We start from the raw sequence: 14,511 nt of genomic DNA, 5'->3' as shown, positions 1-14,511 counted from the left end.
AGTCTCTGGACCTGTTGCGCGATTTGGCGCAGCTCCGCACAGCAGACAGGATGGCAGTGTGAGTGGCCCACTGCTGTGTTTACCGAGCCCGCAGACTCAGTAAGCGCATCGGAGGCAGTGAGAGCAATCGCGGTGATGCCGACCGGTGCCGCGACCGGCCTGCCTGATAAGGATGCAGAACACAATGTGCTGTTAAAAAAAAAAAAAAGCATGCAAAATTGCACTAAAAAAAATCCACGAAACTGCGAGGCCGTGAAAGGTGAACCACATTATAGTGAGGGACCACTGTATGTATATATGTGTGTGTGTGTGTGTGTGTGTGTATATACCGTATTTTCCGGACTATAAGTCGCACCGGAGTATAAGTCGCACCAGCCACTTTATCCATTATAAAGAAAAAATAAACCATAGATAAGTCACACTGGAGTATAAGTCGCATGGACATACAGGTATGTTAACTTAACATGAAAGTTCAGATGATAATATTATGATATTATGATGATAATATCTGCACATTGTTCGAGCACCCATGTGCGGACTCGTTCCTCTAGCTGTGGCCGTCTAGCTTTTAGCCCGCGATTAGCTTTTTTTGTTTTTTTTCATGGTGGTTAGAGTAACCTCTGCTTTCCTCCAGTCCCTCACAAGTTTCTCACTCACTCCAAACTCTCTCTCTGCTGATCAATTACCGTTTTCGGATGCATATTTCACCAGTCGCAACTTGTAATCTGCAGAGTATCCTTTTCTTTTTGGTGGCATTTTTTTCTGGCCTTCTCCATTGTCTTGTTAAGTTATCAGTAATGTTGAAATTTCTATTTTTCTATGGTAGTCAGAAGTCTCAGGAACAGTCACACAAGCCTTGAGCACCCTCTCGTGAGCTGCATTTTACCTATGGATATGTTTGCATTTTGCGGACCACATTGCGAGCCGAACCATGCAGCACCTACCTGCGCAGCTCATGACCTCCCTGTGGTGTCGAAGCCAGCTCCTTCCAAGTGCAGATGCTAATCCTCCGCCGTCGCTCACCCAGTGCTCCCACACAGCTCTGAGCATCAACTCTGCTCACACTGATATCCAAGGGTTGAAGCTGTTTTGTTAGCCCTCCCGGAATAAGCACCGTGTTCGTCTGCTTCACACGCTGTTTCACAATCATTGTCTGGGTGAAGTGAGGAATACGCGTCCAATGTTCTGTTCTCTGATTGGTTATCGCGACCAGCGTGACCTATAGGACGGCTGCCATACTACAGTGCCCATGATGCATTGCATTTCCGGCCATTTTAAATCTTAGAGCGACTCTGTCACGTAAAATTGTTTTATTACGGTAAATTAATTGAGAATCTACCGGTATATTTTTCATTTATAAGTCGCACTGGAGTATAGGTCGCACCCCCTGCCAAAACATGTAAAAAAGTGCGACTTATAGTCCGGAAAATACGGTATATATATATATATGTATATATATATATATGTGTGTATGTATGTGTATATATACACACAGTGAGGTGAAATAAGTATTTGAACACCCTGCAGTTTTGCAAGTTCTCCCACTTAGAAATCATGGAGGGGTTTGAAATTTTCATTTTAGGTGCATGTCCACTGTGAGAGACATAATCTCAAAAAAATAATCCAGAAATCACAATGATTTTTATTTATTTATTTATTTATTTGTATGTTACTGCTGCAAATAAGTATTTGAACACCTACCAACCAGCAAGAATTCTGGCTCACTCAGACCTGTTAATTTTTCTTTTAGAAGCCCTCTTATTCTGCAGTCTTTATCTGTATTAATTTCACCAGTTTGAACTTGTTACCTGTATAAAAGACACCTGTTGACACCCTCAATCAATCACACTCCAACCTGTCCACCAGAGCCAAGACCAAAGAGCTGTCTAAGGACACCAGGGACAAAACTGTAGAGCTGCACAAGGCTGGGATGGACTACAGGACAACAGGCAAGCAGCTTGGTAGAAGATAACAACTGTTATGATTATTTATTAGAAAGTGGAAGAAACACAAGATGACTGTCAATCTCCCTCGGTCTGGGATTCCATGCAAGATCTCACTTTGTGGGGTAAGGATGATTCTGAGAAAGCTCAGAACTACACAGGAGGACCTGGTCAATGACCTGAAGAGAGCTGAGACCACAGTCACAAAGATTACATTAGTAACACATGATGCTGTCATGGTTTAAAATTCTGCAAGGCAGCAAGGTCCCCCTGCTCAAGCCAGCACATGTCCAGGCCCGTTTGAAGTTCACCAGTGACCATCTGGATGATCCAGAGGAAGCATGGGAGAAGGTCATGTGGTCAGATGAGACCAGAATAGAGCTTTTTGGAATCAACTCCACTTACCATGTTTAGAGGATGAGAACAACCCCAAGAAAACCATCCCAACCATGAAGCATGGGGGTGGAAACATCATACTCTGGGGGTGCTCTTCTGCAAAGGGGACAGCACGGCTGCACCGTATTGAAGGGAGGACGGATGGGGTCATGTATTGTGAGATTTTGGCAAACAACCTCCTTCCCTCAGTAAGAGCATTGAAGATGGGTCATGGCTGGGTCTTCCAGCATGACGACCCCAAACACCTAGCCAGGGCAACTAAGGAGCGGCTCCGTAAGAAGCATTTCAAGGACCTGGAGTGGCCTGGTCAGTCTCCAGACCTGAACTCAGTAGAAAATCTTTGGAGGGAGCTGAAACTCCAAACCTGAAAGATCTAGAGAAGATCTGTATGAAGGAGTGGACCAAAATCCCTGCTGCAGTGTGTGCAAATCTGGTGAAAAACTACAGGAAATGTTTGACCTCTGTAATTGCAAAAAAAGGTTACTGCACCAATTATTAACATTTATTTTCACAGGTGTTCAAATACTTATTTGCAGCAGTAACATAGAAATAAATTATTAAAAACATCATACATTATGATTTCCGTTTTTTTTTTTTTTTTTTTTTTTTAGATTGTCTCTCACAGTGGACGTGCACCTAAGATGAAAATTCAAGCACAACAAAATTGGTAAACCTAATTCTACAAGCTGTAACGGGTAATTATATTATTATATATAATTACCTTATTATACTAAGGTACCAAGTAGTTTAATATTATCAGGACAATTATTCCAAATATTAACACCTTTAACAGAAACACAATGACTTTTTACAGTAGTTTGGTTCTTCTCAAATTGTAGCTGGGGTCCCTCATTTTAAACAGATCCTGGACATGTTGAGGCAAACGTTTATTTTTAACTTTATACATAATTTGTATTGTGATGTAATCAACCAAGTCCCAGAATTTTAAAATTTGTAAATGGGCAAATAATGGATTTGTTGGCTCACGATATGGTTTATTACTGATAATTCTTATAGCTTTCTTTTGCAACAGAAATACTGGATTAGTATTAGTTTTATATGTATTTCCCCAAACCTCAACACAATATGTCATATATGGAACAAGTAATGTATGATATAAAATGGTTAATGAATGTTGGGAGTGGAAGTCTTGTGCTTTATGCAGAATTACTGTGGCTTTTGACATTTTACATTTAACATAATTAATGTTTTCCAACTTAATTTATCATCAATAAATCACCAATAAATTTTGTATCTGTTACAATTTCAATTTTGATATCATGTAGTCATGTCTAGGATTTCCTTGCAATTCTGTCAAATCTTTGCTGCATTATCACTGACTATGATTACATAGACAGCTTTGTCTGATTATCTTAACCCAAATAAGGTCATAATTAGAGTACGCAATATTCTAATTAAGACAATGAATGCTCCGATCTCTTTTGGAACGTGTCTGACCTAGGGGACGTCATATGAGTCATTCATTGGTGTAAGCCTTGTGATGTGTAAATGGGAATATGAATGAAATATTCTTTAAAAAAAATAACTTATGTAAACACTATAATCTAAATATTGTCATATTTAGAACAGGATTAATAATTGGATTATTGCTGTCCATGTAAACGTAGTAATTGTTTTATCTATAGTTTCATAATTACACTGAACAAGTGGGTGGTTTGCGCACATCATGTAACGTCCTTATACAGGATGATTTGGGTTTCACACTCATGGATCAGACATTTAAGTTTTTTTTTTTTACTCCGTGTCTATGAATATGATGTCTGTAACTAATGAAACTTGTCACATGCAGACAAACCCATCATCAGCCCGTTGGACCTGCGGGTGGAGGAGCTGTGTCACCACGCCAGGATAGAGTCTGCTGTGGCTGAAGGAGCCAAGAACGTTATGAAACTGCTGGGCTCTGGAAAAGTCACAGAAAAGAGAGCACATTCAGAGGTACACTTACTTCTGAGCGCCCAACAGTCCACAGCTTCTAAAAGTCAGAAATTATCAGTAAAAAAAATAAATTCCTAACCTTTAAACTTTATGAAGGTTCGCAGAGTTAAATGAAACTGATGCTGATATCTGATGTTTCCTTTTCTGCTTCCTTCCCTCCTTTTTCTGATACTGTCTCTTCAGGCACAGGCTCGCTTTAATGAGTCCAGTCAAAAACTTGATCTCCTGCGACACTCACTCGAGGAACGGCTCAGTGAATTGCCCAAAAACCACCCACGCAGCAGCAGCATTATGGAAGAGTTGTCTCTGCTGTCCTCGCCAGCCCTCAGTCCCAGATCCAGTATCATCTCCACACAGAACCAGTACAGCACCGTGACCAAGCCCGCTGCACTCACAGGTAATGCATTCATCAGCAGGACAGCCATTACTGGTGTGGAATCACAGTTTGATGTAATTTTTATATTGGCGAGAATTTAAAGTAAGGCCTCTAAATAAATACACAGTGACTCCTAATGTGCTGTCTGTAGCCCGGATATTACTTACTGGATATTCAGCTCTGAGGTTATCAGGGTACAATATGAAAAACTATTTTTGCATTAATGAGAAACAAGTTTAGCTCCCATCACCTGCTAGACTTGGAAAATAAATTTAAATATTTACACACACTCATCTTCAACCACTTAATCCAATTAAGGGTCGCGGGGGGCTGGAACCTATGCCAGCAGTCATAGAGCATGAGGAGGAGGTACACCCTGGACAGGACGCCAGTTTGTCGCAGGGCCACATATAGACAAACAAACACATTCACACCCGCACGCACACCTACAGACAATTTAAAGTTTCCAGTCCACCTAACCTGCATGTCTTTGGATGTGGGAGGAAGCCGGAGCACCCGGAGAGAACCCACGCAAACACGAGGAGAACACGCAAACTCCACACAGAAAAACCACAGGTAGGAATTCAACCCATGACCTTCTCACTGTGAGGCAACAGTACTAACCACTAATCCACCGTGTTGCCCTATTCAAATATTTGCACCAGTTGTAATTTACTGAATGTGTACAACATTGAACGGTAGCGATTGGAAGGGTCTGCTGTTCCACTTCACCTCCAGGCACGTTAGATGTCAGGCTCATGGGCTGTCAGGATCTTTTGGAAACTGTCCCCGGTCGCTCCAAAGCTGCATCTGTTCCACTGCCAGGCTGGAGTCCCAGCGAGAACCGCGCGTCCTTCATTAGCCGAGCAAACCGAAACCGCAGTGTGAGCTCACGTAACCTGACAAAGAGCGAGGACCTCTCCAGTAAGTACTTCTGACTTCAAACACAAGTACCCATATTATTTTCTTCCATCATGAGAAATTCAAATGTCATAAATTTGTTCTTATAAAAAGTCGTATTTCATTTTTTTTTTTTAATAAAACGTGTTCAGGGATTTCTCCAGAAATGATTCAAATTCCAGCAGCAGCTAGCTGATTTCAGGGGCAAATTTATTCGTCTTCTAAAAACATTTTTATCAGAACAAATCAGCCAAATCAACAAGTGGCCACAACTGCCATCAGCACAAAAGGCAGTCGTGTTTGTAGGACTACAGTCAGGTCACTAAGGTCTAACAGACAAGGATTTTGATTAGTGTCGTGGCCTTGAATGAATCTAAAGACTAATCTTGTATTTGTCAAACATGATTGGATAGTAATTATTTTCTTGATATCTTGATGATTTATATTAATTGTTAGCTGTCAGCCTGTCACACATTGCAGCAAGGGACACTAGATTTCAGTGCTTATGTTGATTTTTGCTTTCTAAATGAGTAATAAGTTCCACTGAATGTTCTGTGCAAGTTACAAACTGTTATTGATAAGAACATGCATTGCCACATTTCTCAAATTCTCTGAATGCCATTTTGTGGGTAGTAGAAGCATGATGCAATGATACCAAGGTTATCATGACTTTAAAGTATCTAGTCTGATTGTTAAAAAGGTTTAAAATTTGTGATTGACATATTTTCAGTCTTTGACATGTTTGGTAATGTGCTCATTCTTTATCCAAGACTGTTTTAGGATTTCAAGGTTTTCTGAGAGTGGCATTACCACTGCTTGACATGTTTGTTGTCCAAGACTGTCTGAGGTTTAAGTTTTTTTTGTGTGTGTGTGTGTGTCTTTGTTATTATCGGTCCTTGATATGCTTATTCGTGCTGTCATACATTATCCAAGATTCTCGTATCATTTTCTGAATGTGGTATTATCACTCTTTGATTTGTTTGTTAGTTCATATATGATCCAAGACGGGCTTAAGGTTAAGGTTATCTCATTGTGGTATTATCACTATTTAGAATGTCTGCTTGCTGATTTGCCTATATGTTATGCAAGACTGCCACGGCCCATTCTTGTCTGATTGTGGTATATATGAGTCTTTTCCTTGTATGCTATGTATAGAAACCAAACATTTGCAACAAAATACAAATACACATATGTTATTGATCATTACATACAGCAGTACAGTCATGGACATCTCACAAATAATTATATATAATAATCATATTATGTTAAAGAAAGCTGAGTGGGAAAATGAATAAAAAACAGAAGCAAATTAGCAGGAAACACTGAAAATGTTACCAGCCTTGCTAAAAGGTTGTGATCTTGACCTTGCACTACAAAGTTATTGTTAGAATTGGGTATTCCTCACCCAAAACAAAGCAATCCATGTCTCATTTATTGCTGTAGCATTTTTTAGATTTTCAGCTATCTCACTGTTCTGCTTTAGTTCATACACATACGTTTCTCAACCTTAGTTTACATTATGTGGGATAACTTATAATAATAGCTACTCTTCTCAGCTGGCCATCACATACCATTGAGCGGAGATTCCAGGCTTTCAGAAAAGGTTTTTGCCACTTTGTCAGTAATGCTTTCCATATTTTGATGCCCTGGCTGATGGTCTGTTTATGAGACTGCATTCCAAAAGCAGACTGCAGTGGCTAAGAGAGGTGCGTCAGCTTCAGCCAGGACATCTCATGGTCAGCGCTCTAGCGTGCGTAGCCATCAGCCTCATGCCGTTTCTGCAGTGCCTCAGACAGAGAGAAAAGGAGCAGAATCAGGCGGTCAGAAATAACTGCAACTAAGGTATGAGCTAACCAACAGTAAATCGACATGGAAGCCGAGAGAATATTAAAGCGATTGCTGGCAGCTAGCTTTGAGCTTCACTAACAGACCCAGAATTTAGAAGAAGTGAGATAGAAACCTGTTCCATTGCTAATAAGAAGAATTAAAGGGATAGGAAGCATAGTTCCATACTGGCCATACGAGAAGGAGAATAGATGCGTCTTAAGTAGGGATGGGTATTGATAAGATTTTATCGATATCGATGCCATTATCGATTCTGCTTATCGATCCGATTCCTTATCCATTCCCTTATCAATATTTTGTATTTTGTACTAAAAGTAGGCTTTACAGGTTTTCTATGTATTTCATTGAGTCTTAAAGTAAATAAATATGAAATTGGTCACTGTATCCTTGATCTCTGAACATAAATAAAAATAAACAAAACGGTGTTTCACTTTTAAGTTATTAATTCCGACTGGACTCTATCATTCTAAATTGACTCGACAGAGAGCCGTGCAGCGTTTGGAGCTGTGCGAACACAACGGAGGACGATTCTCGTTTCTTTCTCGCAACAAGACAGGAGTCAGGTTAGTGACTTTAATCAGCACAAATGTGACTCGCGATTGAGACATTCAGGGATGAAAGTGCTGAAAAACAAAAAAAGCTGAAACCCAAAATTACCCCCAAACACCACCTGCACGAAAATGTTTGAATTCTAGAAGCTCTGAAATGCAATCTGGGACTATTCCAGACAATAAACTGCAGTGAGTGCAGCATCCATTTTGGTGAGAAAAAAACAACTTTCCTTATTCAAATTCATTCCAGTAGTATTCTGCTCTTACTAGGATGCAGCAGTTTTCTAGTTTGGCAGATAGTTCTGGAGGAAATCACTGAAGAAATTAACACATTGAAAATATGGTTTGACCGAAACATCCATCGATCCATCCATTTTCTTTCGCTTTATCCGGAGTCGGGCCGCGGGGGCAGCAGCTCAAGCAAAGCCGCCCAGACCTCCCGATCCACACACACCTCCCCCAGCTCCTCCGGGGGAACCCCAAGGCGTTCCCAAGCCAGCCGAGAGATGTAGTCCTTCCAGCGTGTCCTGGGTCTTCCCCGGGGCCTCCTCTCAGTGGGACGTGCCCGGAACACCTCTCCAGCGAGGCGTCCAGGGGCATCCGGAAAAGATGCCCGAAATTGTCATTAAACTTAAATAAGACAGGGATGAAATGGAGGTGTAAGAGTCACTAGGTGTTCACAGGAAACACTTATTTATTTCTGTATGTATGTATTTATTTATTTATTTATGTATATTCATTGTTGGTTTTATATTTTCTGTTGTGTTTCTACAACCCCTGGCAAAAATTATGGAATCACCGGCCTTGGAGGATGTTCATTCAGTTGTTTAATTTTGTAGAAAAAAAGCAGATCACAGACATGACACAAAACTAAAGTCATTTCAAATGGCAACTTTCTGGCTTTAAGAAACACTATAAGAAGTCAAGAAAAAAGATTGTGGCAGTCAGTAATGGTTACTTTTTTTAGACCAAGCAGAGGAAAAAATTATGGAATCACCCTGTAAATTTTCATCCCCAAAACTAACACCTGCATCATATCAGATCTGCTCATTAGTCTGCATCTAAAAAGGAGTGAACACACCTTGGAGAGCTGTTGCACAAAGTGGACTGACATGAATCATGGCTCCAACACGAGATATGTCAATTGAAACAAAGGAGAGGATTATCAAACTCTTAAAAGAGAGTAAATCATCATGCAATGCTGCAAAAGATGTTGGTTGTTCACAGTCAGCTGTGTCTAAACTCTGGACCAAATACAAACAACATGAGAAGGTTGTTAAAGGCAAACATACTGGTAGACCAAGGAAGACATCAAAGCGTCAAGACAGAAAATGCACAACAAAACAAATGAGGAACGAATGGGAGGAAACTGGAGTCAACGTCTGTGACCGAACTGTAAGAAACCGCCTAATGGAAATGGGATTTACATACAGAAAAGCTAAACGAAAGCCATCATTAACACCTAAACAGAAAAAAAACAAGGTTACAATGGGCTAAGAAAAAGCAATCGTGGACTGTGGATGACTGGATGAAAGTCATATTCAGTGATGAATCTCGAATCTGCATTGGGCAAAGTGATGATGCTGGAACTTTTGTTTGGTGCCGTTCCAATGAGATTTATAAAGATGACTGCCTGAAGAGAACATGTAAATTTCCACAGTCATTGATGATATGGGGCTGCATGTCAGGTAAAGGCACTGGGGAGATGGCTGCCATTACATCATCAATAAATGCACAAGTTTACATTGATATTTTGGACAATTGAAATGATGTTTGGGGATGATGAAATCATTTTACAAGATGATAATGCATCTTGCCATAGAGCAAAAACTGCGAAAACATTCCTTGCAAGAAGACACGTAGGGTCAGTGTCATGGCACAGGGTCAATGTCAACGAGCAGATCTGATTTGATGCAGGTGTTAGTTTTGAGGATGAAAATTTACAGGGTGATTCCATAATTTTTTCCTCAGAATTGAGTGATTCCATATTTTTTTCCTCTGCTTGGTCTAAAAAGTAACCGTTACTGACTGCCATAATATTTTTTTCTTGATTTCTTATAGTGTTTCTTAAAGCCAGAAAGTTGCCATTTGAAATGACTTTAGTTTTGTGTCATGTCTGTGATCTGCTTTTTTTCTACAAAATTAAACAACTGAATGAACATCCTCCGAGGCCGGTGATTCCATAATTTTTGCCAGGGGTTGTATTCAGGTTCTTTTTGTCTCTTTCTCTAAAATTTTATATAATAAGTATATATTGTATATAATAAACATTAGATTATTAATATATAAACAAAAATAAATTTAAAAAATATTACAATTTGAAAACAAATGCACCCGAACGTGATGACAGCTGCAACTGCTTAATGCTAACTTTTAACATTGAAAATGTCATAGACATGCTAACTCGTTAGCATCGCTCCTGTTTTTAAGTTATAAAATACATCTGTCAACTGTTTCAGGAGACCATAACAGGTTGGTTTAACATAGAAAAGGTAAATAATACTCACAGACATATGCTCTTTATGGTTTTAGCGGGGGAAAATTAAGCGAAAGAAAGAAAGAATAAACGAAGCAATAGATCGAAGCACTGCTTCAATCTGCAAACCACTGCTTCGATTGGTTCAAGGTTCAAAGCAAAGCCGTGCTGCAGAAAAGTTGATTACAGACCTGCTGCAGGGTCTGTAATCAGTGTAGAGAAATGATCATTTTCCTGACATACACCCCCCAAAACAACGGCCACTCTGAAGGACCAATAACAGAATCGTTAAGCAAAAAGCTTATTGATGTCAGTGGATCGAATCATTTCTTAACGATACCCGAAAGGAACCGTTTCTTGATACCCATCCCTAGCTATGGAATCTGACTGTTTTATCTCCACAGGGAGATCATTCCACAAGACAGGTGCACAGTAAGAGAAGGCTCTGTGGCCTGCAGACCTTTTATTCACTTTAGGGACACAAAGTAGTCCTGCGCCCTGAAAATGCAGAGTCCGGGCCGGTACGTAGAGTTTATTTAGGTCAGCTAAGTAGGGAGATGCTAGTCTGTGAATAATTTTATAGGATAGTAACATAACCTAAAAATCAGTGCTATGGCTGGTCTGTGCAGGTTCTTGTAATGATCTTTAAAGATAAATAACTGCAGGTTTAAAATGCAGAGAAGCACCATTTTGCACAGTGAATGTAAATGGTGCCTGAGAGCATGAAGCTCATGACTTGCTTTTATGCAAGAGGCATGAGAGACGAGCAGAAGAGCACAATCAGTTCACAGGCATTAGGCGCCACCTACTGTTGCGGAGTTATGCCATGTAAAAATGTAGTCTGTGATTATAAGATGATCCCATATTTTTCAGATGTGTTTCCAAGAAAAAAAAAGTTGTTTATTTGGGTCAACATGGTCATTTCTTCAGTGGTTAAAGGTGGCCTCCATGAGGAGAAATTGTTTTCTCGATAGCGTGGCAGTGATGTATGAAAGATTTAACACTTTTCAGAAAATGTAGCAGGGCAAAGTAAAGTGTCATAGTACAGCTATGCTGTCAGGCTTTGGAGGAGTCCAGTGAAATGAAATGTAATGCACAGTATTGACTGGATGACCAAACGTAATAATAAGGCCCAATCTCAATTCTCTTTTCTTCCCCTTCCCCTTGGCCCTACCCCTACCCCTTTAAAACAAGGGGTAAGGTGAAGGGGTATGCCTCTAGCCCTATGAATTGAGACACCCCTCTGCCTTGGGGGGGTGGAACTATGCCTGTCTCTTGAGTTTGACGTCATCACGTTGTTTTGCTTAAAGTGCCGTCTTCACTGTTTGTCAACATGACAACCGAAGCGTAACTTGTTGCAGTAGCCTGTTTGCTCTTTTTATTTTCTCGCCTTTCTGCATCAATTCTCGCCTTTCTGACGCAGATTTCTTCGACGCATCGCAATCATGTCAGAGAATTTTGTGGTATGTATTCAGTGCTGTCTCTTGTTCAAGAGTGGCTTGACACAAGGAATGCGACAGCTGAAACCCATGTCTTACATACGTCTGTGTGTGGTGGTTCTTGAAGCACTGACTCCAGCTGCAGTCAACTCTTTGTGAATCTCCCCCACATTTTTGAATAGGTTTTGTTTTCACAATATTCTGATTTTCTGAGATACTGATTTGGGGTTTTCATTAGTTGTCAGTTATAATCATCAAAATTAAATATATCAGTCTGTGTGGAATGAATGTATACTTTATACAAGTTTCACTTTTTGAATGGAATTACTGAAATAAATCAACTTTTTCATGATATTCTAATTATATGACCAGCACCTGTATGTATGTTACGGGCTGCATCTAGTTTTGTTAATCTTATATTCTTTTTCAAATTCTCTCATTTTTTGCATCCAGCCCTATTTCCTTTAGAAATTTCCTTGACAAAAATAATAGCAGTCGATTAGGACATCAGGTTATGTCTTACACATATACATGTGTGTGTATATATTTTCCAACTTACTCCCATTGGTCTTTAGCTGACTGCTTAGAACGCAGAAACTTTTCCTCATTTTCTGCCTGAAACCTTATTAGGAGACGAGTGCGCTCAGGACTCCCTGTTTGTTTACTAAATACACACGTTACAAACCTTGAAATCCAACAGCAGGGATCAATATTATCCAAAGATTTATGAACATACAAATTAACGTGCTTATCCTTTATCATGATTTTCTCCATTATGAGATATAAAAGTGTCTTATCACAGCATTCGTGTGTATATGCATTATAACGCCTCAGCACGAGTGAAGTTACGATATTCTTCAGAATGACAATATATGCAACATGCACCCAGCAGCATACACGTTGCTGTCATAGGCAATTGCCTGTAAAGTTTTTTGGCAAGTTATAACTTTCTAAACGGTATAATTTGTAATGAAAACCACTTACATTTGTGTGACTCTTTTGGCACCATGTTTGTTTCTTTGGAGACAGCGGTAAGCTCCTCCTACCCCTCTAAACGGAGTGTGCATCCAGATTCACTCCGTTTGAAGGGGTTTATGCCTCTGCCTACCCCTCCGCCTCGCTCCAAAAAGAGAATTGGGATACCTGTCTCTCGTGCCCGCACAAAACGGAGGGGAAGGGGTAAGGGGAAGGGCCGAGGGGTAGAATTGGGATTCAGCCTAAATCTCTTGAACACTTTGGACTCTGAAGATTACTTGCATGAATTGAGTCCCTCTGTGGTGGCAGCTGAGTTAGTCACATGTGGGAACACTGGTAAAATTCCGTGCTCATCACCTTGTATGTGTGTGATTCTTCAGATGAGATCAGTGCCGTGTTGAAGCTTGATAACACAGTCGTTGGACAGACGAGCTGGAGGCCGGTTAGCAACCAGGCCTGGGACCAGAAGTTTACACTGGAGCTGGATCGGGTGAGATGCATAACATTCAGCTCCGGACCCTCCGATCTGTTGTTGCTTGGTATGAAACATTTCTCATGCTTTGTAATCTGTGGCCTTTTGTAGTCTCGTGAGTTGGAGATCTCTGTGTACTGGCGTGACTGGCGCTCACTGTGTGCTGTCAAGTTCCTGCGGCTAGAAGACTTCCTGGATAACCAGCGTCACGGGATGTGTCTGTACCTGGAGCCACAAGGGATGCTGTTCGCTGAGGTATACACACACACACACACAGAGCATAGAGCTAGACGATATGAAATAGATCTCATGTCATGGTGTTTTACACTCTCTGGACAGTATTGGTGTTATTTTCACACTTTGTATCATCCTCAGTTTTTCTAAACCAGGGAATAAAAATGTGGCCTCTTAACTGTCCTTGTAAATTCTGGAACATAGGACCTTAACAAAGCTCTTCCACCTTCTCTTATCAGCTACTATGAAGTTGGTAAACACATCCAAAAGGGGAAAGAAACAAAAAAGCATAAACTGTGGTTTTTCAAGAATTCAAATGCAGTTACCTTGTGCACCAAGCCAAAAATCTATCCCATGACAAGCATTGCCTCAGTTACTAATAAGCAGTGCTTTGCGAGTGCGTAAAATGACTGCTGATCACTTTTCACCAAGATGATGCCAATATAAATTGATCTATATACAATATATATACGGCACCTGGTTTGTTTGACGTATGCTGTGTTTTATTCCCTCACTGCTTGGTTTACAGTGTTGCAGCTAAAAGGTTTAAAGTTGATTTAAAGAAGTGTTAAAGATGTGAAATGTGCACATGGGGTTGTCAGAAGGCATGTGGGAAACCCAGGCTAGGTTTTATGTCTTCATTATAACTATTTCTTTATTCATGTAACTCATTGATGCAAATTTAACACTGTGATTCTGTGAATTTCATATTTCAGGATTTGGAGAGAATAGTTATGGATACGCATCATTATTATTTTTAAATGGTGCATCTTAATACTGCAGGTCCGTGTTAAAGAAAATGCTAATAGCGCTAACAGAGGTCACATTTGCTGTAACCTCCATCTAGTGGTTACAGCAAAGAACAACTATGGCAAGAAGCGCACTGAAACCTCAGGGATTGGAACAACAACTCCTAACCAATGAAGTGTTGGCACATATGGTTGACAG

At 40.3% G+C, this 14,511-nt stretch overlaps 1 protein-coding gene across 1 annotated transcript in view; it reads left to right on the top strand.

Annotated features, from left to right (window-relative positions):
- pkn2 (protein kinase N2) overlaps positions 1-14,511 on the top strand; it is a 138,113-nt gene that overhangs the window by 97,618 nt on the left and 25,984 nt on the right. The window contains 5 exon segments of the mRNA XM_034182478.1: positions 4,150-4,295; positions 4,479-4,692; positions 5,410-5,595; positions 13,238-13,347; positions 13,441-13,584. Coding sequence (XP_034038369.1) covers positions 4,150-4,295; positions 4,479-4,692; positions 5,410-5,595; positions 13,238-13,347; positions 13,441-13,584 — 800 coding nt within the window.

This window comes from Thalassophryne amazonica, chromosome 12 (genome assembly GCF_902500255.1).
Source record: "Thalassophryne amazonica chromosome 12, fThaAma1.1, whole genome shotgun sequence".
NCBI classification, from domain to species: Eukaryota; Metazoa; Chordata; class Actinopteri; order Batrachoidiformes; family Batrachoididae; genus Thalassophryne; species Thalassophryne amazonica.
Note: the sequence above shows the minus strand (reverse complement) of the source record. Positions and strands in the feature narration are given on the sequence as shown.